This window comes from Dreissena polymorpha, chromosome 14, assembly GCF_020536995.1.
Source record: "Dreissena polymorpha isolate Duluth1 chromosome 14, UMN_Dpol_1.0, whole genome shotgun sequence".
Lineage (NCBI taxonomy): Eukaryota > Metazoa > Mollusca > Bivalvia > Myida > Dreissenidae > Dreissena > Dreissena polymorpha.
Genome location: NC_068368.1, coordinates 40,993,201 through 41,020,187, shown reverse-complemented (window position 1 = coordinate 41,020,187; position 26,987 = coordinate 40,993,201). Strand labels below are relative to the sequence as shown.

At 39.0% G+C, this 26,987-nt stretch overlaps 3 protein-coding genes across 3 annotated transcripts; 2 read left to right on the top strand and 1 right to left on the bottom strand.

Annotated features, from left to right (window-relative positions):
- Positions 1-226: 226 nt before the first annotated feature.
- On the top strand, positions 227-2,592 carry LOC127857163 (uncharacterized). The gene is made up of 2 exons (XM_052393569.1): positions 227-606; positions 2,118-2,592. The coding sequence occupies exons 1-2, from the start codon at positions 378-380 to the stop codon at positions 2,372-2,374; spliced, it is 486 nt and encodes a 161-aa protein (XP_052249529.1). The 5' UTR covers positions 227-377; the 3' UTR covers positions 2,375-2,592.
- Positions 2,593-5,302: 2,710 nt separating this feature from the next.
- LOC127857159 (uncharacterized) lies at positions 5,303-9,069 on the bottom strand. Its single transcript, XM_052393563.1, has 2 exons — positions 8,257-9,069; positions 5,303-6,290 (listed from the first exon to the last, which is right to left on the bottom strand). The coding sequence occupies exons 1-2, from the start codon at positions 8,704-8,706 to the stop codon at positions 5,661-5,663; spliced, it is 1,080 nt and encodes a 359-aa protein (XP_052249523.1). The 5' UTR covers positions 8,707-9,069; the 3' UTR covers positions 5,303-5,660.
- Positions 9,070-14,421: 5,352 nt separating this feature from the next.
- LOC127857317 (zinc finger protein 862-like) lies at positions 14,422-24,808 on the top strand. Its single transcript, XM_052393723.1, has 2 exons — positions 14,422-14,662; positions 22,974-24,808. Exons 1-2 carry the CDS (start codon positions 14,422-14,424, stop codon positions 24,806-24,808), a joined length of 2,076 nt encoding a protein of 691 aa, XP_052249683.1.
- The last annotated feature ends 2,179 nt before the right edge of the window (positions 24,809-26,987 follow it).

Genomic DNA, 26,987 nt, shown 5'->3' with positions numbered 1-26,987 from the left:
GTATAAAGCTTATTGTGTTATGTACACAAAACATGTTATTCTTTGCAAAGAGCTTGTTGTTTTGTACTTCTGCAAATTTGTTATGTACGTATTACGTGTTGTACTGTGCATTATACAACTAGTTCTGTACAGATTTAAATTGGTTGTACGCACTTATACTTCTATAAAACTACCACTTTGTTTTATGCAATTAGTACTTTCGTTTTCTGCATTTAATAAACCGTTCTGTCGATATTACAAATCGTCTTCTGATTTTCGCACTTCGTTCTGCGCATTATTGGAATCACCGTTCTGTCTGAAAACCAGGTCGTTATGACTGCTCTTAACTTGGTTATGTGCAAACTACACTCCGTTCTGTGGTAAAATTGGCGGGAAATATGGAATTAGTCGAGGATTCCCGATTGACCCGTCTAGTCTTAAAGCGCGCAGCAATGAAGGCTGCACTTGAAGAAGTTGGCCTCGGGTATTTGTGGCACAATTTCAGGGCCAATAAAATATCATTAGAAGAAGCCAAAAAGTTGACTGATGAAGAACTGTCCGCCTTAGGCGTCAATACAATAGGAGATCGAGTTCGATTAAAGGAAAAATTAAAGGAAAGTGGCGAAGGTTAGTGACACATTATTTCGACCTTCTAAAGGGTACATGACTGAAAACATGTTGAGGTTTAACAAGCCGATGTATCATGTAGATCTATATCCTCACAGGACTTAAACAATACAAATAAGATGACATTTGTCATAATATTATGTTTAGATAATCTATATATTAAAAATCATAATGGTCAGTTTTTAATGTGGAATTAATGCTAAGAGATTTTTAAACATTTAACGAAACAGAGAAAAAACCCGTCGGAATCCCCCCGGTCCATTTATTTTTCATCATGACCTTCAACAATTCAGGATTCTAAGAATTTTGAAAATTAAATTGTAAATATGACGTAGGTTTGACGACATTAGCTCGATATGTTTTGCCGTGTTAAAGCGACAACCTCGATTTGCTTGTTTCGACTATGTTTTGCGAGTATAATACTGGTATCACGAAGAAATAGAAAATACATTTCCAACCACATATATCAAAATGTTCGGCAAAATAGCGCCTACAAAATGATATACAAATATTTTGGTTATCTGTACAATTGTTCATATAACTTGGAAATATCATGAAAATTTGCGTTTGGACCAAAATATCATAACTCGCGCATTTGATTTTGTATAAGCACATAGTATCAGTGTGTGCGCATCGAAATTTCTGTTAATCTGTTGAAAATGTTATTGAATTCGGACAACTGGTTCTAGAGATATTGCGTTTAAACCATGTTCAAAGAAATACAATTTTCTATCGTCGATATGTAAACACCCCTTAAACTTTGGTGGATGAGATTTATTCAAATGACGTCGTTAATTTGCACTAAGAACGAAGGGTCAAATTTACGATTTTCGTGTTGTGATATGGTTTTCTGCCCGTTTAACTGCAGCGTTTTACAAAAAAATCAAGTATGTTACACCAAAATGCACAGAAATGAATTCCCCATCGCATGATATAAATATCTCAGTACCATATTGCGAAATGAAAATCTCCGATAGAATACCAGGAGATCACGCATGTTATAGCGGTAGTTTTATACTATTTATAATGCAAATGGTGATATACCGTTATACCAGACTAAATGTTACTTAAATGTGTGTGACAAAGGAAAACTTGTTCATCACTAGTTAGGGCCTACATATTATGAGATCTAGTGAAACTTGCTGCAAATGTTTATTGATATAATATCATAATAAAGCGCCAGCAGATTTTTTCTTCTGTCGCATTGTATTCAAACAACGTCTGCTGGGAAAGATGAGTAGATGACTATATAGCTAAACAACAACCAGTGGTCCGTGAATGAACTGGAATTTTCACGTGAAACAGTCACGCATAATAAAAATTAAAGTGACTTTACGGACCATTGGCCGTTGTTGAGTTAAAAGAAAACCCGATTCGGAAGGGGAACAGTTTTCACAAATTAAAATACTTTAAGAGTAAATAACCGAGCTCGGAGAACGCTTAAAAAAATACACCGTGTTCTGTTTGATCGTGTTTCATCCGGAAAATTAAAGTGTCGTTTATTTTTCTAGGTGGACGTAGGCAGCCAGTTACTCTTGGAAAGGTGCTGAAATTTGTTACTGGAACAGAAGAAGAGCCTGTGTTGGGATTTTCGTTAAAGCCATCCATCCACTTCTCAGAAAACCAACCATTTTTGCCATCCGCCAATACATGTATCAACCGCTTAAATTTGACCATTCCCTCCGAGACTGCGGCTATTCCAAATGACACCGAGCTGTTCAATCTGTATGATTATGCCTTCTCAAATGACTATTTTGGACTGCAATAAATTTGATCAAATGTGTGAGACAGGGGATAAGAACTACTTGAGATAATACAGCCACGGTGTAAATCCAGACAACCATAGTGTATTCAGTATAAGTTTTCACATTTAATTATTTTATGCATGAATGACTATGCACTTCAACAAATTGGCATTTTTACATTCATTTTGTATTTGCAGTGTAAGATACTCTTCAGAAGAATAACGAGATATGGTTCTCTGTTTCCATGTTTTGTTTGTTCTCTTGTCAATTATTCAAGTTCCTATTTGATTAATCTGCATATGTCTAATTGCATATTTGTTCAATAGTAATTCAGTGCAATACGACGGTAAGTACTTATAAATTTAAAAGCACTTACCATAGTATTTCAGTGACGTGACTGTTGAAAGATTTGCGTGTGTAGTGTTTTAGATTGAGTTAAAAGTTGCATGCTTATTAAAATGCTTTCTTTTTGTTTATTCTTTTTGTAAAATAATTTAAAAAAAAGAATAGGCAGGGGTGCTCAATAAACTTAAGTCACTCGTACCTGTTACGAATTTGCAACACAAGACGTTAAAACAGATGGGTTGTTTTATACATAATTAGCAGTTGAAAATGTTATGAAATGAGAAATCCGCCATTATGAACAATGTCTCCTTATCTCATAAGCTTTTCAAATACCGTCTGCTGCAAGACGCATATATGACCCTGCAGGAACCAAAGCGCAAACTTCGAAAATAATATATTTAAAGCACTTTAGAGCACTGCAGACGGAAAATCACAACATTGCAGTGAAATAGAAATTTCTTATCTTTGAAAAACCCAGTTTATAAAAAGTTTTCAAATTTTGATAATAATCCTTCTATATATTTCTTTAGGACAAGAGTTTGAACATGCTCATTTTTGCATGCACACACTATCAAAGATTGATTGTAATTGACATTAAGTTACAAACTGTTTAATGTTACAAATTCTTTTTTGAATATATAGATTTGTTTATTCTATTATTTGCATTTCATCAATCGTTTTCTATTAGATATGCATCACGTGGGCTATTTATTTTAAAAAACGGGAATGAATCGAGGAAGGATTCCGACTTTTACCAGTTTACGATAGAGTGTCCTTTGATAAGGCATGTATTCGTATTGAAGTATACGTTTGCAACGTAGGAATCGTGAGTAGGTGAAATGTTGAGAAGGAATAACTGAACAATTGTAAGAAAGCCATACTACAACATTCAAACAAACTGAAATATGTCATAGAATCAAGTTCCCCTTAATATCTACGAGTTAATCCAATCCGTTACAAAACTAGGGTATAATTGTTTAAATGAAGGAAACATAAACTGAAACAAGAGCTGTCTCCGAAGGATAAGACATGTCCCCGAAGATGCTCTGATAATAGGAAGATGCTTTGATGGAAACATTAGGTGAAAACAGGATATTTGTCACTTATGTATGATATCAGTACCATTACAAATGGCTTATATATTTGGCAAATTTTGCTATAAATTAAGGTCCGTAACTCTGAAGTGTCCAGGTCAATTTAACTGGTTATCGAACTTGACCTAGATTTTATGGCTTAACGGATTTTCATGAAGATTGGTGAAGATCCGATGACAATTGCTTGAGTTATTTAGTGGAAACGAGAAAGACATTTTTTTTTCCTTGATTCAAGGGCCGTAATTCAGGAGTGTCTGAGTCAATTTGGCGGAATTTTGTAACTCGACGTAGATCTTATTTCATGAAGTTTGGTGACGATCCGATGACAATTACTTGAGTAATTGAGCGGAAACGCAATTCTTTGATGATTCAATGTACATTTGGCTGATTATCGAACTTAACCTAGATTTTATTGCCTTACACATTTTAATGAAGTTTGGTGAAGATCCGATGATAATTGCTTGAGTCATTGAGCGGAAACGAGAACAAACCTAATTTTACGATGATTTAAGGGCCGTAACTCAGGAGTGTCTGGGTCAACTTGGCCGATTGTCGAACTTGAACTAGGTGTTATTGCCTTTTACATTTTCATGAAGTATGGCGAAGATCCTATGACATTTGCTCGAGTTATTGAGCGGAAACATGAAAAAACCAAATTTTACGATGATTCAAGGGCCGTAACTCTGGAGTGTCTGGGTCAATTTGGCCGACAATCGAACTTGACCTAGATGCTATTGCCTTGCACATTCTGATGACAATTGCTTGACTTATTGAGCGGAAACTAAACCGGAGGGACGGACTAACTAACTAACGGACGGTGCGATTTTAATATGCCGCCAGAACCAAAGGTTCGGGTGCGTAAGAACAAACATAGCCAACATACATCAGCAATCGTGTATGTTTTATCACATGGGGCCATCTCTGTATTTCTAAATAATTATAATGTGACAGCATCTGTGTTTGAACCATAAATATGTTTATTTGCAGTATCGAGCAAATGATAGAAAATTAGCATTTGCTTATGATTAGTTAATGTTCCTATACTCAGTTTTTTTATCTGAACCGTCAAATTATACAAGTCTTGTCAAAAACAACACCGAGTCCGTAATAACTTCAAACATCACCTTCTCATAGTATTATCAGTACTTTAATTTGGCATTGAAGTGTGTGTGTACACTTTTATAATCAATGATCATTTCCCATAAAGGCGGCATCAGCCTTAATGCCATCGACTGCCTTTCGCTTATGGTATATTAATAGATCAGTGCAACACTCAGTTAAATGCTGTTTACTTTTCAATCACTTAGTTTAGTATTACAGTGACACAGTGATCTGTTTGGACCATAAGAGTATTTTGAGGAACTATTGGTAAGCTATATTAACACCTCATTGTGCTTGATACACGGTTTACAAATTCAATTGGCGAAATAACCATTCTGAGTTTTACAATCATGAAAAAGAACAGTGTCATACATTTATTTCTATTAGTTTGGAAAACTGTCATGTCTTAATATAATGTGTACAGCTTGAATGAAAATCTGGACTCCGGATCGAGAAATCTCAAAATCTGTATCTAAATGTTCCAACTCCTGCTGACACTGTTGAGAAACAATATATATTGATTGCTGAAATATCGGCCTGGACTCATGTAATAGCTGGTTAGCATTTACGGTATCTGCTTCGTCTGCTGTTTGAGAAGGACGGTCTGTATTTACGTTTATTGCTCCTGCTAAAAACAAACGTTTAGGAGTATAACGAACAGTTCGCAATCTGTGGTTTGCCCATGCCTCATACCACGTGTCGAGTTTATGGTTTACGTTCGAAAGGAAAACAAAATGCAGTGCGTATATGTGGCGCTCATCCAGAGGATCTAGAATACTTTCCTCTTCCATATAAAAGAAAAGGTCATGGAAGTAGTTCGCAATCTGTGGTTTGCCCACGCCTCATTCCACGTGTCAAGTTTATGGTTTATGTTCGAAAGGAAAACAAAATGCAGTGCGTATATGTGGCGCTCATCCAGAGGATCTAGAATACTTTCCTCTTCCATATAAAAGAAAAGGTCATGGAAGTAAGACAGAACACCTTCGTACACATCCCTCCACATTCTCGCAACACGCTGGTTATGAACGCTTTTGCCTGTTATCATTCCATAACCGTTATCCAGCATATATCTGGCAATATCAAGATTTTCCATTCCTTGATCTGTTCGAACTTTCTTTGGAATCCCATATTTTGAAACAGCTTCCTTGAAGCAGCCGTATACTGTTTTGGACTTGTTGTTATCGATACATTTAAGAAAAACAACAAAACGACTGAAGCCATCAACACCACCAGAAATAATGAATCTCCATCGAATTAGCTTGTGATTAATATCAATGTGCCATACATAATTTGGGGCCTCCACGTTGTAGATTCTTCTGTGCAAACGTCTGTGGCGTCTCTCTTGAATCCCTTCTTTATCGACAATGTGCAGTCGTTCTCTTAATTGGGACCTCTTTACCTGTACGGAGTGCAAAATAGTCTTGTTAGTAAGAGACATTTTAACATTTTCTTTTCCACCTATCATTTACAATGGGTAGCTTTCTAATCACCAAGGTAATACAGTATAAATAATCTGTCTTATGATTGTAAAATAAATCAATACAATAGGAGAGCCGACTCTATCTTGAAATTGTCTTTTGCAAAAAAGATGTTAAATTGTCTCTTTATAAGGGACATGGTTCAGTAGTCTGTTTCCAGGGAAGGCAACTCACTATTTTGGATCTTAGTCGATCAAGCAGTATGAACTTTACGAATTTGAAATATGATACTGCTGACCTCATCAACACATTCACCAAAGTCAATCACGCATGTCGGCATTTCCAATGACAATTATGACAGGTTCAATTTGAAATTGTCATGATCGCAACTGGATCTTTTCGGACTGTATTTTTTCCTTTATCGCCTGCTTTATATATTAATAGTGGAATAACACTATATATCTAATTATAATATATGGTGACATATTGTTTGCTTCGTTTGCTTATGCATATGACTGAACTATATGCAGAAATATCCAAGAATCCATAATCGAAAATATTTTTTGCACAGGATATATATGCATTTTTTTCAGCTAGATAATACCGACAAGCAATCATCTAAATACTATGTGCATTGACTACGGTCTTTGCAAATTTTTTCAAGCAAAACTGAATGATAATGGATCAGGAATAGCAACACACGGATATTAATATTGAAAGGGGATTTGGGGTTACGCCTTTGTGGAGATTCTATCGATTATATCACGGCGACAAGTACCATATCAATGGCCCTTGTATTTCATTACCAGTAATGCAAAATATTATTTCCAAGCCAATGGCTGCTTTGTCCACGTGAATACAGAAGTTTAGTGGTGTTAGACGAATAAATCCCGTCATTAAACGTCAGAGAGAATGTTGGCCGGCCAAGTCGTATTTCGAACATCCAACCCATGTATTTAGACTCAGACACTACCGACTGACCCTGAGGCCTCCGTGCACTAGTTATTAATGTACTTGATTTGAAATCACAAGGCAATGCCCGCTTGCGACCATTTCGGATTTTCGTGAAAGAATTCTACCGGCTGACTTGCGGAAGTTCGATATTTCTATCCAGATTATCAATCTAGTCACTAATGAGCCGGGTAGCTCAATATAACTGAAATAATGGAGACACGATGTAAAACCCTATGCAAAGAAACTCAAAAGTGACTGAGCTATTGATGCGTGTCTAGAATTAGTATATACCACGGGCTGCATTGGGTAGGTTTCATATGGGAAAGCAGTCAGTAGCTTGAAAACAATTGTGTGAAGTGGGCCTTCTATGGTGAGAGTACGTGAATGTAGGAATAGAAAGAGTAATCGACGTATTTTTACTAGAATGCTTTTGTATATGACCTGATCAAACACAATTCCAAACAAATGCACTTTACTCTGATGTCACTATATCCGATTATCTCATGGAATGGCCCATATTTACTAGACATAGCTTTTTAGTAAAAAGAAGGCCCGTAGGAAGGACAATGTAATTGAAGGGGCACAGTCTTTCTAGGGGGTGGGTCCCTCAAGAAAATGTCTATTTCTAGATGGCTCTGGTGTGCTCTGACAATGTTTCACGCGTTCCAAAAAGGTAAAATAGAAACATAAATCTATGAACATATCAACTCAAATTAACATCAATTCTAAAATCTATGATAGTACATTTTTGGGCTAGGTGCACTCACTATTCCTACGGGCCTGAAAAGTATGGGCAGAGCTTTGGGTACTTGATGGGTATCCGTAATTCAGTTACATTATAGCTGCACACGTATATAATTTCCTCGGAATCAATATAAGACTTCCTGGTCATAGACTGCTTTCCAACATGCACAGAGGGGCATAGAGGTAACATAAGTATAGTAAGTATATTTGGAAATAACGTAAATGAAAGTAAGAGAAATGTACGAGTACCTTTATTCCTCTCACACGAAGTATCTGTCCTATCATTTTCTCTCCGCAGCGAAGATACTTGGTAATAAGCTCTCTGACATACTTGTCTAGCGTTTGGTTGTCAATATCAGTAAAACTGTGCACATATATGTTGAACTGACTCATTCGGCGAAACACTGTTCTCTCTGATACATCCAACATTTTAGCCATATCTTTCACAGTAAAGCCCGATTCCAACAATGTATGAATCATATCCTTTGTTATTTCGAACTTAAACACCTTGTTCTTTTTTCCAAATGGGATACATTCAACACGTAATCTCACCATATCTGCATTACTATTAATTCCAAGATTAACAAAGTCTTTCCTTGTCAGTTTACAAATAATGTCAGGGGTTATTTTTTCGCTCCTGAATTTAAAAAAATGTGCATCCAAGTTAACGCTTCTTAAAACACGTTCCATTGCCTCCATTTTTAATATTTTGGTTGAAGGTTATGTACAAATACAGGTAAATAATGGGTATGTACAGAACACATTACAGTATTTGCAGAACAGTTGGTTGTGTTCGCAGAACGTGTAGTCATTTCGAGATAACGGTAAGGATTGTACACAATGAACTGCGATAAGGATACGTTACAAAGTTGCACACATAGAACAACATAATCTATATAGAACAACGGTAAAATGCACAAAACGACCAGTCTAATATACAGAACAATTTTTCACTTACTCGAAAAACACTTGTTCATAGCGAAGTGCCATAAGCACATAATAAACATTTGTAAACACAAAACAACTTTAAGATTTACAAAGCGAATTGCCGAATTTACAGAACGAATTTTACTTTTCAACGAACAAACTGTTTTTCATAGAGAGCGGTTTTGATAACGTACTAAACACTACAGTGTAACTACATAACGGAGTTTTTATTGCACAGAACAAAGTGCGCTTTGTAGAGAACAACAATAAAATCGGATTAAACCAATTGAAATATGTACATAACGATTTGTTTATTGCACAGCAAAACTCGTCATACATACATAACGCATTATCTAAAGCACATAACGATGTGTAATTTGCACACAACAAAAAGTTTTTTGTGCAGAGCAAAGTTAATTCTGAACATAATACAATGATAATTGCACCAAACAAAATGCGAACTTTACAAGACGGAATTTTGTTTGTACAGAACGATAGATGAACTATATATAACACAATGCAGATTTCACTCTTCCTAACGATATTCGAATCCCACGTAACGACCATAGACATGCAGACAACGAAAATAAAAGTATATAGGCGAGACAGCTGAGGCGTTCCATACATATGGTTTTAAAGTAGTGTATGGTTTATTGTTAAACCTTCGTCTAATATCTAGCGCATAACGCCTGATACAAACAATTGGTATTATAAAAATATTTTACTGAGCGTGGCAAGGTATTCAAATCAGGACATATTTAATCGACATAACTTTTGAGTCGTTGACGTAATTGATTATGATTTGTTAGAGATTGGGAAACTGACCTTTATGAAAAATACTGTTCCAAATTCAAATTCACGAAAACCAATTACTTTTTCCTTGATCTAACTGAGATCACAATGTTGACACATTGTCAAGTTTAAAACTGTATGGTCTAATCATTTTAAGGCAATCTTGTTTGTCAGTTAGACAAATGTCCCTTAACGATTTAGAGCTACGTTTGACGCTTTGAATGCTGTTTCAAAATAATTAAGTGGAAGAAACCGACTTTTTCATTTTATTTCTGGTGTAACTTGGTAAATATAAAATTACGATTACAAGCTGACCATTTTGTGAATGACTCTAGATGACGATTTAGTAATTCGAATAATTATCAAATTGGGTGTTCAATCTCTATCTTCAGAGTACATGGACGTAAACATTTAAATGTATATGCAACTTTCCGTCTATCGCCAATGCAGTAAAGTATCAATGCAGTGAACAAAAATTGCGTTTACATACCTATTTTGGAATTACACACACAATTTTACTTAAGTGCACCTCTGTCAGACTCATATAGATTTATGCATTTGACAAAAGATTTGAGATTTCTTTATTTTCAGTTACAAAACATGACCGAAAAGATTATGTCATTTCGTTTCTACCTCAAGTAAAAGAAAGCTTTAAACCAGGTTGCGCTTAATTCATAACTGAACGCGTAATGTTTAGTATTTAACACGCTGAATACAAAACAACTATGTGTCGCATTTGTAGAATTTATTTAAGCGAACATTTTCAAGCGTATGTAGGTTTTAAATGTCTGGATCGTCAGCATGGTGTTTCTTTGCATTTGAAAAAGAAAATCACCAGAATTTCTGCAAGAACAATACAGACACAGAAATATTTTTATTGAAATTATATTGAAGTTGTTTCCTTGTATATGCTATGGTGAACTTGACCGGACTGTCAATGGACCATCCCGACCGTTTTACCCAATGGCCGAATGACGCGCTTATGACGTTAGAGTGCAGTAGCGGACCCTCCAAAGACCAGTTCCTAGTTTCTTACGGAGGTTTATTCTGCGCCGCTACTGACGATGGACTCAAGTTCAAGCAACTTACTAAGGTAAGTTAAGTTAATTAGTGGTTATATACATATGCACTGTAAATGGCACTGCGAGCACCAAACTTGCAGCATTTGTTTGTGTAAACAATCGGCTTTTTTTAACCGTAGTGTTCGAACTCGGCCATCTTGAAAAATTTCAAGTTTCATTTAAATTGTCAGTTTTTAATCGTTATTTTGTTTATTTCATGTAAATAAAATATTTGTTTAATAAACTTAAAGTGCTTTTCATTGAATTAAACCGATTTCGTCGGTTTTTGTCAGCTTATTGGCTGAAATTGAGGTTTGACTATTTACGTCATATTGCGGTTCGCTGAACCGTGTAACCGCTCATTATGTCGTCTATTTTCAGGTTGTTTATAATTAATGTGCTTGATTGTGAATTCTATTTAAATCATCACACGGTTATAGTTAGAGCAGTGTTAATTTACATTGCTGTGTCGCATGTGTGACTTGTTTTTGCTCCATATAAGCCATCTATATTTAGCTGGCTGTACATTTGAATTGTGATTGTTTTGTCTATCGTCAGGCGAATCACCACATTGCTAGATAATCATTATAATTTTTTAGTAGAGTATTTCTACAACTCAATTTATTTCTGATAGTTTCACATTTTCATCATTAATAATTCCGCTATAAGTGATGGTGATACTTAAATAATGATAAATACATTTCAAATCATACACTATTTCTTTTAAGTGTTCTTTGTATTGAACGGCGATTTGAATATTTCATTGAATTTGTAGTTCGTGTATTTTGCCCATGTTAATTGTTTAATTCTGTGACCCGTGTTGACCCGTGTTGAATTACACAAGTCCCTTCGGTACGTTCTAATGTTTTCCTAGAGGAAGTGCCCAACCTATATTGATGACAGTTCACTATTTATCAAGTAATAACTGGTGAATTTCTAACTTTTTCTCTTTGGGTGTATTTATGTACTCAAATATATAGCATTACGCGTGATGTTTTGGACAAAATCCCTTATATACGACCATCTAGTCAAATGTGGAGTATGATTAGATTCAGCAAATCTGAGTATGGGACCATAAATGAGATGGAAAGTGTGAATGAGGGGGAGGATGAAGGTGAAGGGTTAGAGGCAGCTGGTGGACCAGTCATTGTGCCGGACACCAATTTGGGTTTGGGAGTTATAGAGAGGGTGACGGCAGCTATTGATAGCGCGTCCCTCAGTGGACCTCCTGTATTATATATCAAATCATCTGATGCTAAGGTGGGGGAACAGGGGGCAAGGTCAAAAGTGATACAGGTAAGGTGGAATCAGGAGTCAGGCACCAATGCTTCTGGAGCCTAAGTCTGTTCACTACCAGGCTGCAACTCAGCCCAGTGTGGAAATTGGGTGTCAGCAAGGGTCATTAGAGCAACCTGTACAGTATAGGTCTGTGACGTCGACACCATATATTCCAATGAAACATAGTGTGCAGTCTGGTTCATACCAGGCTATGGCTCAAATGCCCGTGGCACATGGGACGTTCCCTGTTCAGATCCATGCCATGTGGCATGGGGCATAGCCTGGTCAGTATCAGATCATGACACAGGTGCCAGTTTTACAAGCGGGTCAGCTACATTACATGTTAGTGGGCGGTCAGGGTCAATTAATTGACCCTGTAAACCAACCACATATGACATATATGAACCCCGCCTGTACAGTCAGGGTATGTTGCAGCGCCACAGGTGGTACCTACACCGCAGGTAGGAAGGAGCGAAGCAACAGCTCCTTGTGTTCCGCAAAATGCTACACATGCGGCGCGCGGTGCTACCAACAACACGGTTGCAACACCTGTTGGTCAGAGAGCTATGCTTTTAGGTCAACAGAAATCCAGAATCCAGTCCTTCCCTAAAGCACTGGTCTATGATGGCCATGGACGCTGGCAGGCTTTCCTGACCAAATTCGAAAAATACGCGGGTATTTTCGAATGGGAGGATTTTGAGAAGCGGGATTTCTTGTGTCTCTGTCTCACCGATAAGGCTTGTGAGTTCTATGCCTTAGCAATGGACAGGAAGGTGAAAGTAGTCTTTGAGTTTGACTTACGTTTTTCTGCATGAGACGGAGGGCAACGGCACTAGCCTCACAAAAGTACGTGCCCCGCCCCCGAATATGCAAAATCACTGGTCGCCTAGGGCAAGCCAGCTCCAACAGCCCCACAAACATCTCCTCCTGCCTACACCACTCTCGTTCAGGCATCGGTCTAAACCGATCTCTCCAAGCGATACCACCCCATTCTTCCTCAATACTCTCTCCACCTGTCCTAACACCCCTTTAACGTCCCTTAGAAGCGCTTAAGGATGCAACACGACAGCCGACCCGAAACAAGTGACACTGGGATATTCCTTTTGGTAGTTGGGTGGATCGCAGACAACTGCACTCCCCACATCTACCCGCAACGGATACCTTAGGCATTGGCCCCACGGAATGCCCCACCAACGCCTCAATAGAACCAACCTTGGTCGCCTTACTACTGCTGTCCAAGTGAAAGTGGCTGTCGAATGCGGTAAGGTCCGCATTCCTAGCCGAAATCCACTCCCGAACCACAGGGGTTCCACCTCATCGCCCCATTCACACTCGTCCACCAGAGACCCGGGCTCTGGAATCGACTCTGCCACTTGAGCCGACGCCATTACCCGGGCCCCTTTCGCTACACAACTGACTGGCTCGGGTCTCTGAATCGAATCCATCTGTGGACTCGACACAGTCGCCTAAGCCTCCACAACCACACTCCGATCTGATCCGGCTCCCTGTATCAACTCAGTTGCCCGAGTCGACCCAGTTGTCTGGACCGCCATACACAAATCTGGTCCGGGTCTCTGCATCGACTCAGTTGCCTGAGTCGACCCAATCGCCTGGACCGCCAAACAACAATCTGTTCCGGGTGTCTGCATCGACTCAGTTGTTTGAGTCGATCCAGTCGCCTGAACAACGCAGGGCCGCCAGTCAAACCTTTGGTCCAGAAAATTGTCTCTGACTTCCTGGCTGCATAGCCTCAGCAACGCAGCCAACACCCTCCAATGAAAGAGAAACATCCGCGAATATAGGGGGGATAAAAAACATGAACCTCCGGGCGACCCTCTGTAACCAGGCCTGGTCATTGTCGTTCAGGCTGGACTGCTACGAAATGAACAATATATTGCGGCCCACGAAAAGCATAGCCTCCAAAAAGCTCGTAGACCCAGATTATTGACAAGGCATATGACATCCTGAACCGCGCAGGGTCCATCTCCGAATCACTCCATGCCTCCCGACGAAATACAGGCGGAAAATGCCGGGGCTCAACATGGTTCCTGATAGACCGTGCCCTTAAACCTTACACGGGACACTCCTGGGTTTTTTTTCCACTTAAAGTCTTTATCATCCTGTTGGGACCGGAACCTATCCTGGGTCCCAACCCCTCCACTCCTCTCTGCACCTCTATCTAGAGGCATCGACCGTCTCTCACTCCGGTCCATACCTCTTACCATCCTACCTTGAAGTGACATAACCCTTACGGGCTCCGCCACTTTATCTACAGGCCGTGCAATGCTAGCCTCCTCCAGCCTGTTCATGATTAGCCTGAAAGGCAGCTCCAACATCCATCTCTTCTGAATCAGAGATGACGATTATCTCTCCCTCAGGACTAGCTGCGACCACAGCCTCCGCCAACCTCACTTGCAACACATGGAAGCCCAGTGCTGCGAGACCTCCCCCTCAGTCTCGACCTTTACCTCCACCGACCTCACTGGCGACGCAGGGAAGTCCAGTGATGTCGGATTATAGACAAATGCCTCCCCATTGGATTCGACCTTCACCCTCCCACACTCCGACCCCACTGGCAACACAAGAAGTCCAGAGAAGTAGGATTGGGCTCGAGTGACTCTACCGCTTGTTCATTCTTGACCCTCTCCGATCCCAACCTCGCTGGCAACGCAGGGAAGTCCAGCGCTGTCGGGACCTGAACCGGCTTTGGTTTCGGTTTGGGAAAACTTTACATTTCCCCAGGGCCTCTCGCTCAGTGAGTCCCCCGCCGTTTCTCAGGACCGGCCAACACCCTCTGAATGAACAAGTCACTCAGAATTTGGTGGCCGTACTTCCTGACCTCGGCTATAAAGCCGTGGTGACCTCTTTCCTATCTAAACTAACCTGACTTTCCACTGCCCTTTCCACCCTTCCATGATCCAAGGACAAAATGGTCCCCAGTTCTATGACCAGGTACCGCCACGAACTTCAAAGCGTTTTCCGACCATTTGCCCCCTCGACCTCGCGAAATACGTCGCGGCCATCAATAAAGCCCACCACACGTTACATTCTGTAAAACGGTAAAAAATGCATTACAAAATTGATATAAGCTCCACGATCTACCGACATGTACGATAAATATAGAGCTAACCTGCCCTACACCATGGACATGTATATAGGTCTATTTCCTCACCCTGTTCCTCCTTGACTCCCACACACCTTCCATGGAACCAGTCCTCACACACATCGCAAGCGATCATAAAAGAGCCATCATCAATTCCCATACACATACAGTATACCGGTTTATCGTGCACATCTTCCGCAAGACCGCAACTCTCTCGCTCTCGAACTACCCATGCAGGAGGATTGTCTAATATACAACTCTTCAATCGGTTGCGATTCACATTGAACCTGCTCTCTTTTAAGTTCGTAAAAGCACATAAATTACCAGGTGGATCAGTTCCGTGCATGAGCCATTCCTGAATGAATCGGAAATTGCTCACCGCCTTCCTCACAACTCGCCCCAGTGAACCCCGAAGCATATTTTCCCCTTTCCTAAGCCCCTTCCCACCAATTTGCCTTGCTTTAGCCTAACATGGTGATCAGACATGTTCACCATTGGCAACCTAAGCCCAGCCTCACTGACATGGACCAACATAGGCACTATCAGGTCACCACACTCAGCTTCAAGTGCAAAGGTGCCTATTGGCTTTCCAAAAGAACACGTAATCATGGTCATCGAGTTGGGTGGGATACAGTTCAAGCGACAGTCACATTTGACACTCTGGCCTCCATTAACCCCCTATGTTGATCCATTGGAACCATCTTTCCATTTAAACACATGATGGACCCCACTATGCCAATAGTGGCTCCATGATTTCTGAGGAAATCCAGCCCGAGTAACATGCAATCCTCAATAGGGGCTACATAGACCCTCTCTTAAAAAAACATGTCACCCAGCTGGATGGTCACTGGTTCCACAATGGAACCATTCATCTGCAAACCTCGTCCTGCAGCCTTCATATACACATGTTCAAACACTGGAACTGCTTCCGGCAACAGAGCCAATACCCGGTCCGACACCAAGCCGCCGTATCTACCACAGCCTGTACTTCAAATGCCGTTTACCCTTGCATTCACACGGAACATCGGATAGGATTTAATCTGTCTGATTATCACCGATGGGCCCTTATCATTATGGATCAGGTCCAAACTCCTCTACACTGACCCCTTGCCGTTTAAATCGGCAATGACACCTTCCTACCTTCTCTAGGGGTATCACCGACCCTATCAGTTGCTTGTTTGGGACAATCTCTGGCCATATGACCCAGTTCGTTACAACGGTAACACTGGTCACCCCTAGCCGGGGACGGTGTCCTGCTCCTAAGCTTATGACAGTCCCTTTTGAAATTTACGCCTCGTTACAATTAAAACATTTCCGCCTGGCTAGGGATGGAGATTGACTTCTGGTGGGTCTTGCCAACATTTGGTCAAGTTTACCCCTCAAGAGGTCCATTTTCACCTCCAACTTGACCACCCTTTCAACCAGTCTATTCTGAGAGGCCACCTTCACCTCAGCAGATCAGGTTCTGAGTTGGTCCGCCGCATTTCCTCGGTGCTACCTTAGCATCTCAGGTCTGGCTGCGCGTTTTGATGAGGTGCAAAAGCTAGCTGTGCGAGGAATTCCGGCCGACCGACTCCTAGTGGAGACTGACTCTCCCTATTTGCGAGTCCTGAGTAAGAGAGACAACACTCCGGCGTTTGTGGGTGAGGATGCGAATACTGTGGCCCAGATCCGAAAGGTGTCCCTCAGAGATATTTTATTGCAAAATTATGGCCAATGTTAAAGTTTGACGCAAACAAACCAACAAACAGACAGGGCAAAAACAATATGTCCCTTACTATAGACTGGGGGACATAACAAGTTTAATAAATAGCTAACCTTTACCCTGGACGTCACGTTTTGACCAGGATTCATTTTTCGGATTAGTCAGGTATCATCACGTACATGTGTATCTCTGTGTATAAGATGAAAGCATACTTTCACAATGCATGTGCTAATAGTTTCAGTTTACGACGGATGTAGTAGAAGTAGTAGTAGTAGTAGTTGTAGTAGTAGTAGTGGTGGTAGTAGTAGTAGTAGTAGTAGTAGTAGTAGTAGTAGTAGTAGTAGTAGTAGTAGTAGTAGTAGTAGTAGTAGTAGTAGTAGTAGTAGTAGTTGTAGTAGTAAGTAGTAGTAGTAGTAGTAGTAGTAGTAGTAGTAGTAGTAGTAGTAGTAGTAAAGTGCTCCCAATTTCTTTTTTTTCGATGCGATTATATTTCATAGTTGGTACAAGAAGTACGATCAAAGTAAACACATTCGATCTTATATATGAATATTGTAGAAGAGTATTTAATTAGAACAGAATATGTTTTTCTTTACTGTATTTTCAACTGTGAAATAAACACATACATTAATTGTGTCCCAACTACAATTAATTAATGCAACCTCGTAAATATAGTTATATTGTACGGTGAACTTAATCCCTGTGTTGACATGATTAACTAAGAAAATACACCTGTTCCAAATGCATTTAGAGCGCAAATTTATCAGATTTATCGAAGCCATTTCGTTATCAATCATGCGCTAAGCAACGTGTTCCCTAACTAGTTATACCGTTACGTCGACTTATCACGTTCACTAGACGTCTTGTTTCGTTAAAGGACAACAGACAAGGTTTAAAAAAGCTGAAACATTCCAATTTTATGGGAGATTATAATGTGTTAAAGCATTACCACATCATAGTTCGCTTAAAACCATCGCATTCAGCGAGTATTCAGCCGATAATAATGTCGAATTTTCACACTTTGCGATCGAGTCGACATTTTTGTTAAAACCGGAAGTGACGAAGTCGTGAGACAACTTTCTTCCAATTCATAATAAAAGACTCGCTATCAGCGAGTGTCATTGTGAAGTTCGAAAAATAACGACCAGTTTTCGTATTATACATACAGGTCAGCGTTATTTAATGAAGTTCATTATTGAATTATGATTTAACCAAGACGGTTTTATAAATGACACTTATTGAACTGATTAATTTAGTTATAACTAGAAACTTATCGCTGTACAAATTCACGTAAAAATTAACCGTTCAACTTTTAACACTTCAATAACGTTGTCAATATGAATAATGTTAATTTGAAATGTATAATTCTTACAATGGTCACGTCATTTAAAACGGATTAATCGAGATTATTCATTTCGTTTCTTTTGCTCATATCCTGACATGTTCATTTTGTTGAAACCCGATGTGGTATCTGCACACGATTTTTTATTTATGGTAAATTGAACTCGTTGTTGATGCCATTCACTCCTGAGAATTACCTCAGTTCTGCACTCTTTTTATTAATAATTTGTCTTCATAAGTAGTCTTGTTTTGATTTCATATTAATATGACGGAATTTAATTGTTTTATAGTACATAACACGAGCGTGGTAAATTTATATTTATATCATAACGGAGAAGCAGCATGTCAAATTTAAACTTTCGATATTATTGAAATGGATTACACAACACTTTATATGTAACACACAAATTTATTACAACATTTAGAATTTAAATTACCACTGACACAACACAACAAAGTGTACCATAACACCCTTACCATAACAAAAAGTTTTAGCAAACTGGACGGATTTACTACAGAAGATTTACCAGCACAATGTTGCAATACAACTTTATTCCGAGAGTCAACTCGAGTACCCTGAACAAAATCACTATTAAAAAGTATTTTAATAAGCAATACTTACAAAAAAAAAATGGCCAAAACATGTTAGAACAAGCAAATTCATTGAATTGATATCCCCCCCCCCCAATAGGTATACGGACCATACGGACCATGGACCATACGGCCCAGACTATACGGCCCATATTAGTGGACCATACGACCCAGATTATCGGACTATACGGCCCAGATTTGCGGACCATACGGCCCACATGTTTCTTTACGTCATGTACATTGTTCTAAAACACGAAAACACTACAATACTGTGCTACCATTGTATTATGAATGTGTTAAAAATAAATACATGCTAGTATGTGTTACGCTTTTGAAAAAAAATAACACTGGAAATGAAATAGTTATTATTTCTTTCAGATTTTAAATTCATTTTAATGTTGTCATCAACTATTTATGTAAGCAGTACACATCACGCAAACATGCACTTTAATCGACAGAATATATTTCAATAAAGTTGTAAATTAATACTTATTAAATTTAAAACATGCCGCGTGGTGAAAACGGTAAAAAAAAATTATAACACAATTATTAAATTGTATACATGCCGCGTGGTGAAAACGGTAATTAAAATTTATAACATAATTATTAAATTTAATACATGGCGCGTGGTGAAAACGGTAATAAACATTTATAACATAATTATTAAATTTAATACATGCCGCCCCAATATGCTTCTGGACACAAAAGTGTTATATTTGACACTCAAAAAAAGCATTTTTTCAAGATACAAAGGGCCATAACTCCGTTATTAACAGATGGTGTACAATGCCATTTGGCGTGCATCATCCTCTTATCCATATATATACTCATTCCAAGTTTCATAGAAATCCGCCAAAGCACTTCCAAGATATGGCTCCGGACACAAAAGTTCCGGACGGACGAAAAGACGGACAACACCAAAACAATATCCCTCCGCCTATGGCGGGTGATAATAAAAGTGGAGACATGAAATATATTATACTTACACTTTAAAACACTAAGGGGAATGCTTTGTTGAACAAATTTATTAATTACTGTTATATTTCCATAAACTGGTAGTTGGTATGAAAACATATTTATCAAAATAAAACATTCACATGATTTCACAATTCATCGAAGTTGCTATGTTAATTTGAAGCAAAACATGATCAGTCCTCCAGCAAAAATTTGAAAAGATCAGGGGGGCTTATTTGTTAAAAGGCACTTAAGCACGCATGTTCATATTATATTTTAAATATAGCATATATTCTGGAAGAAAGGGGCCTAATGAATGTGCGAAAAGTGTCGACCCAGATGAGCCTGTGCAGTTTGCACAAGCTAATCAGGGACGACACTTTCTGCCTCAACTGGATGTACAATAAGAAGAAACTTACTATGAACGAAAAAGACAATATAGGCTGAAAGTATTGTTCCTGATAAGCCTGTGCGGACTGCTCAGGTGAATCTGGGACAACACTTTAGGCACATGCATTAATAAGCCCACTTTTTCCAGAGTGCGCCAGCTCATATACATATTCATATTCAAAGTATTTTCATTTAAACTATTGTTTCTATAATTCATAAAACTAGTTTCCCTGTGAATATCTAATGAATTTATTGAAACTTCAAATAAAATATCCTGTATAATAATATGATCAGATTATAAAAAGGGAATGTTCTGGGTCCAGGGTGGGACCTTGGGGCGATAGGGTGCTGCGCCTCTCCGTTTAGGCATAGCAATTGAAACCAGGGCTCACGCAACTGGGCGACTCGGGCGATTATATCGCCGCGGCTTCCCTGTAATCGCCCTGATCAAAAGCACCGGCGATAACCACTTCGCCCTAAAATCTGGCACTTATCATATCCGCAGCGCTATCATATTTGCATCTATTTATTACAGAATACACGCCGACGTCAATCAACTGACCGAATCGACGAAACTCCGCCCCCCTTACGTAGTAAATTACCTATTGAAAATTGATAAGCAACCATTCACAGCGCTCGTCATACAGGTATTTGGCAGGGTTCTCTCCTGACTAATCAGAGCGTGGGTTACAAACTCAATTTCGGCTAATAGAAAACATGCCGACACCGGGCGAGACACTTTGTTAATTGATGACAATTATCGCATTCAATGTCCCCAAAACAATGTGGATTAAAAGAATGTCGGTCTCTATGTATTAATTGGTATCTGTTCTTGGTAGATAGTTATGTATATTTTATGCTCCTCGCCCGTAATGTCCGTTTTTCAAACCGTGAAAACTTGCTTTTCGCGAGTAGTAGATGGCTTAAAATGGTCCTGGACGGGAAAAGATGAGTTGATGCCGACGAAAAGTGCGAACAATTAACGTATGTCCCCAATTATGACGAATCTTTATACTCATTTTCTTGGTCATGATCATTCTGAATCGAGAACTCGGACTGTTAACACAAAATTGAAATCTAAAATGTCTCTAACGAGTTGGTTACAGGGCGATTCGCCCTAACCAAGTTCGATGAAACGTAAACTGTTTGAGATTGACTCTAAATCTATTTTGTCTGACACATCTAAAAGGAGTTTTTCTAAATAACTAAATCAGGCATTTTTTGACTGGTATGTTAAAGATAGTAAAGGACTATGGCACTGTAAGTTGTTTCGAGATGCAAAATTTGACAATCAGTATGCTAAGGGTCATGAGATTCCTGCAAAAACCACAAATCATGAACGACATGCTGCATGTGAGTATATTTTACTATACTGTTTTGTTTCGCTTAAAGTGATATTATGCGCATATATCGAAAATAATACTTTAAGATACGCTGGCCGAAACGCTTGAAGTGATATTATGCGCATATAACAGTATATGCTATGTTTATAGGTGTCTATCGAAACCGGTGTTTATTTTTGGTGTTATCACTTCATATACACTTATATTTGTTAATGCAGCATCAACATACTAAAACAATATCCCGGAAAGAGAAAAATAATGCATTTAATATCAACCGTACTTTCGTTTGACAACTAATGTACGATGTAAATTTAGTTTTAGTGCAGATTCGTTCATACGACACACAAACACTAACTCCGATCCTTATAAAAAAAGACAGTTCCTCTCGGCTTAGAGGGCTGGGGCAGTAATGTGAAATATCGATTATAATACTTTAAGATACGCTGGCCGAAACGCTTGGAGTGATATAATGCGCATATAACAGTATATGCTATGTTTATAGGTGTCTATCGCAACCGTAAATTTAGTTTTAGTGCAGATTCGTTCATACGACACACGAACACATATCGAATATAATACTTTAAGGTACTGGCCTTAACGCATAAAACCCATTTTCGCATGACGCGGCTATGAAAGAGTGATTTAAATGTGTCGAAAAAAATCTAGGTAGATCAATTCCCGCGCCGTTGCGGTAATGTTTGTTAAAGTTGTTGTTGTCATGCAAACTCGTTGATTTAATCCAATGTTTAATGTTAGCAAGTGTTTGTTTTTTAATTGAATTGTAAACAAAGAGTCGGTTAAAGTCTTCGGAAAATTTGCACTCCGTGTGAATTGACAGTTTGACGTCATCCAAGGATAGCCGCTTCCTGTCTGAAGCAATAATGCGACAAATTTCTCGCCGACAAAATTGGCTTCCTTTGTCTAGCAATCAACATGCCGAACTAATCGTGTGTTTGTTCCTCAGTGGTAATCGTTCAATTAAATAATAGCACGTGCATAGCTCCGCCTTCGAATCTTTTGCAGAGAACGGAGGTGGAGTTTAACGGTTAATTGAGCAAGTGTTTTACGCAAGTTGAGTTCCGATGTGCCGAAATTATTATGGCGGACGCCCGTGTTTACAAAATTCATAAACACATATATCGTAAATAACGGCAGTGTTTTATTAGATTATTTATACTATTTTATCTACTTTAATATCGGGTTTGTTTAATAAAATTAACATGTTAAACAATATTAATGCGTCACAGACTCGGAAATAAATTTGATGGGGTCGCAATTTTACTGACGCTGATTTTCCTGTTGTCTGTAATTTTACCCGAAATAAATCTTGAGAAGTGCCCATTCATTTTTACAAAGTGCCCATTCAACTTTGTAAGTGTCCATTGTTATGGGGCAGTAATCCCATCAGAGAAAAAATATCCATATCTCTGCTGTTCATGCTTTTATTTAATTATTTCTGATTATCTTTTATTGTATATTTTCAGCACAAAATCACTTGACTGCTCTTGAGCGAACAACCCTGAAGGCACAAAAGCCCATGCAGAAACTCCTGGCTGCCAAAATCAACATGGACGATGAACTCGCGTTGAACCTTCTCAAAACAGCCTACCACATTGCCAAGCGTGAGCTCCCTAAAGGAGAAATGCAGCACATGGTCGACTATGCTAGCTTTTTAGGTGTGGACTTCTGTAAGTCAGCGACAAGTTCTGCCTCTCACACTAATCATCAGAGTGTGTCTGAACTACAAAGTGCCATAGCAGAAGTGATACTAGAGGACAGTCTCCAAGAGGTTAAGGACTCTCATGTGTTCTCCCTCACTATAGATGAAAGTACTGACAACGGGAACCTGAAACGTGTGTTGATGTATACACAGTTTGTGAAAGAGGGTGCATTGAAGTACAGACTCTTGACCAATAAAGTAATTAGTGAAGGTTCTGCGTGTGCTGTGAACATTGTGTCCATGGTGCTTGAGGAACTTAAAACCAAAGGACTTGACATATCAAAAATGGTAGGCATCGGTACTGATGGAGCTAGTGTAATGACTGGTAGAACTGGTGGTGTTGTAAAGTTGCTGCAGGAACATTCACCTTCTCTCATTGGCGTGCACTGTGCAGCTCATCGAGAAGCTCTTGCAACTTCTCAAGCGGCTAAACATATCCCAGACATGAATGAATACTCCAGAACAATTATGAATATATTCAAGTATTTCAAGAACTCCGCTCTCCGCTCAAACCGATTGCGTACGATTCAAATATTGTTGATGTTGCCCGAGCTGAAGTATGCAGAAGTTCACTCTGTACGTTGGCTCAGCATGGAGCATGCTGTCCAGGTTGTTTACAGGACTTACCCTGCCTTAGTGATGGCCCTTGAGCGTGAGGCTGCTTTTGAGCCAGCAGCCAAGGGTCTTCTACAAGATGTGAATCAGTTCAAGTTTATTGCGATAACTCACTTGATGATGGACATTCTTCCACAGATGACTCTGCTGTCCAAGAAATTTCAGGAAGAAAGTGTGGACTTTAGTCTCATTAAACCAGTGATAAGGAGTTCATGTGAAAGTCTTTTGGACTTACTGGAAGTAAGTGGTGTTTTTGTGGAAAAGTTATCGAAGTTTGTGCACGTTGGTGACCATAAAGTGACCTACAGTAGACCACTGTCAGAGTCGGACTGTAATTCAGTAAATGAACAGATACAGCAGAACATCCATTTCAAGGGTTTCACTGAGAGTGACATTGATGCCAGTGATGGCGAGGACGATGATGAAAATGTTGGGTTCACACCAGAGCTGAGATACTACACTCAACAGAAACATGTGTTGGACAGTATTGGGCATCAGTACATACAGAAGTTAACAGACAACCTGATTGATCGTTTTTGTGACACTAACATACTAGAATGCATGAAAGTTCTGATTCCCTCCAACATCTCTGAGGCAGAGTCGGTGACCAAGTATGGACTTGATGAACTTGACAAACTTATTGAACACTTCGAAATGCATCTGCCACAGAAGGAAAATGCCCGCAGTGAGTTTCAGACTTACAAACGTCTCGTGAAAGGCAGTTACAGCAAAATGAGTGTGACTCAGGTTCTACGGATTCTGGTGAAGGGGAATGACCTCCCCAACATTGTTATGCTCCTGAAGTGCTGTGTTGTCATTCCCATGACCAGTGTACAGTGCGAAAGAGGATTCAGCACACAAAACAGAATAAAGTCTAAGTCTAGAACATCACTGAAATCAAAGGCACTGGACGATCTTATGAGAATCTCGGGGGATGGACCAACACCAGGTGACTTTGACTTCGGCCGTGCCCTGCAGAAATGAAAGTCCTTGAAAGTCCGCAAGCTGTACTATTAGTAAAAAAATGCTTATTGTACTGAGCTGAAGTGCTCAAATTCAAACATACATGTATATATTGAGTTTTATGCTTTGCTCTTGTGTCATATGTATGAACTGATAAATTAGTGCTTATAAAACTGCTTTTTCAACATTATTTTCCTATGTTTTTATGCTTATATTTTTATCAGTAATAAATTTATTAAAAGGAATGATTTTATTACTTTAGTTCATACGCATTAACAGGTCATGGTTCACAATGGTCCATCGATGATCGCAAAAGATCCACTTCTTCCTAAAACTGCCCCACTTCTCCCTCTCCAGAGCTTAGGGAGAAGTGACTTCTCCCAAAAATTGGAGTCTAGCTTGAGCCCTGTCAGAAACTGCACTGCTTCAGTCTTTAAAATTTTCTTCGCAGAAGATGCCAAAGGTGGAGGAGAGAACAGAACGGAAGAAGCCTGTCTCACAGTCAGGCTGCTCTTGATTGTTCTTTCGATTGCAGCAATTCAGCCATGAGCTCGGTGACATAATCTGAAATATTTATCAATGATTGATATTGTACTCATTCAAAACCAATCATATGCATTGTTACAAATATGTACATTGAACAATAAAGAAAATACACATATATTATAAAAAAACAAAAACATTTGAATAACAGTCAAGCTGGCCATTTGTAATTACAAGGTTTTGGCATTATATGTATATTAGAATGCGGCTAGATTGCACTTTACCGGTACGCAGTTGTTTACCACTATCGACAAAGTGGGGGTTTGGGGGCGGTAGCCCCCGATACTTAGAAAATATATTGGATAATATGGATTATTAGGTATTGCGTTAGTTGTTAGGTGTTAAGGTTCGTTGTTTGGGGCTAAGTGTTGCGTACCGGTCAAGTGCAATTGCACCTAGAATGCCAATATTCTATTGTGCTTAGAAGGACTATTACCATAATTGCAAGCTTTTTTAACAGGTTTTACGACATGGTGCCCCGCCTTATACTTCGGATACAAAATTCTGTAGCGCTTTCCCCGTTCTTGGTCTCCGCGTGTTTTCTGTGTGCATTCTAAACTGAATGCAGGGCTGCCAGATGCAATCTAAATTCAAAAAAAAATACTTTAAAATCACAAATTAAGTCAACTTTGTATGTAACAAGAATGAACTCAAAATTGTTTTTACAACTTATGCAAGTGCATTATGGACATACTAACTTACTAAGTCCATCACACATTTTATGGTTAACCCATTTATGCCTAGCATATAGAAAAAAGGGCTTGGCAAACAGCTGAGACCCAGATGAGACGCCGCATGATGTGGCGTCTCATCAGGGTCTGTGCTGTTTGCTTAAAGAATTTCTTTGAGAAATATTCTAAATATAGAAATAAATATACTAGACATAACTTATTTTGGAAATAAATTGATCCAATTTAGATGGATGGGAGAGTCCACTCGGCATAAATGGGTTAAAAACTGCCACTGACACTGCTACTGTTTATTATTCAACTAGCATGTTGATTTTACTATAAACAAAGAACATATTTTTGGTTGTACGACTTTCCGCAACCAATTCAGAAAAGTCAAATGCCTGTGATGTTAGATTGACTGTCAGTTACGAATTAGGTGTAAATATATGCATACAGTGATCGTTAAAAGATTAAGAAAAGACAAGTTGCCATTTTTACTCGGACTGAATAAATGTCAATCTCCAAACAGAAATATAGTAAGGATACGTACAAATCAATGCATGGACAGCCCAATTACAAGATGATATGAACAATTGACAAATGCAGATGAAAAAGACAAAGATATTTACATAATTCATTCTCGACTTTCCAATTACCCATGAGCCTCCGCGCATCCGGTCTGCCGGTAAAAAGTAAACAAAGTATTCAGACGCAAAACACCACTCTACGCAGCAAACGTGATTCGATGAATAGAAAACATCTACTTTACCGTAAGTTTTTATGAAATGGATGTTATAATAAGGAATTAAACAAAAATTTACATTAATTAGAATTAATACATTTGTTAAACTGAAAGTAGATGTGGTAAGATAGTACTGTATTACAACAGCCTACTTCTTAACCCGGAAAAATAAGATTTTCCGACAGTCAATCATGAATTATAAGTTTTATTAATTTGTTGCGGGAGTGGGAAAGAAATTATGACA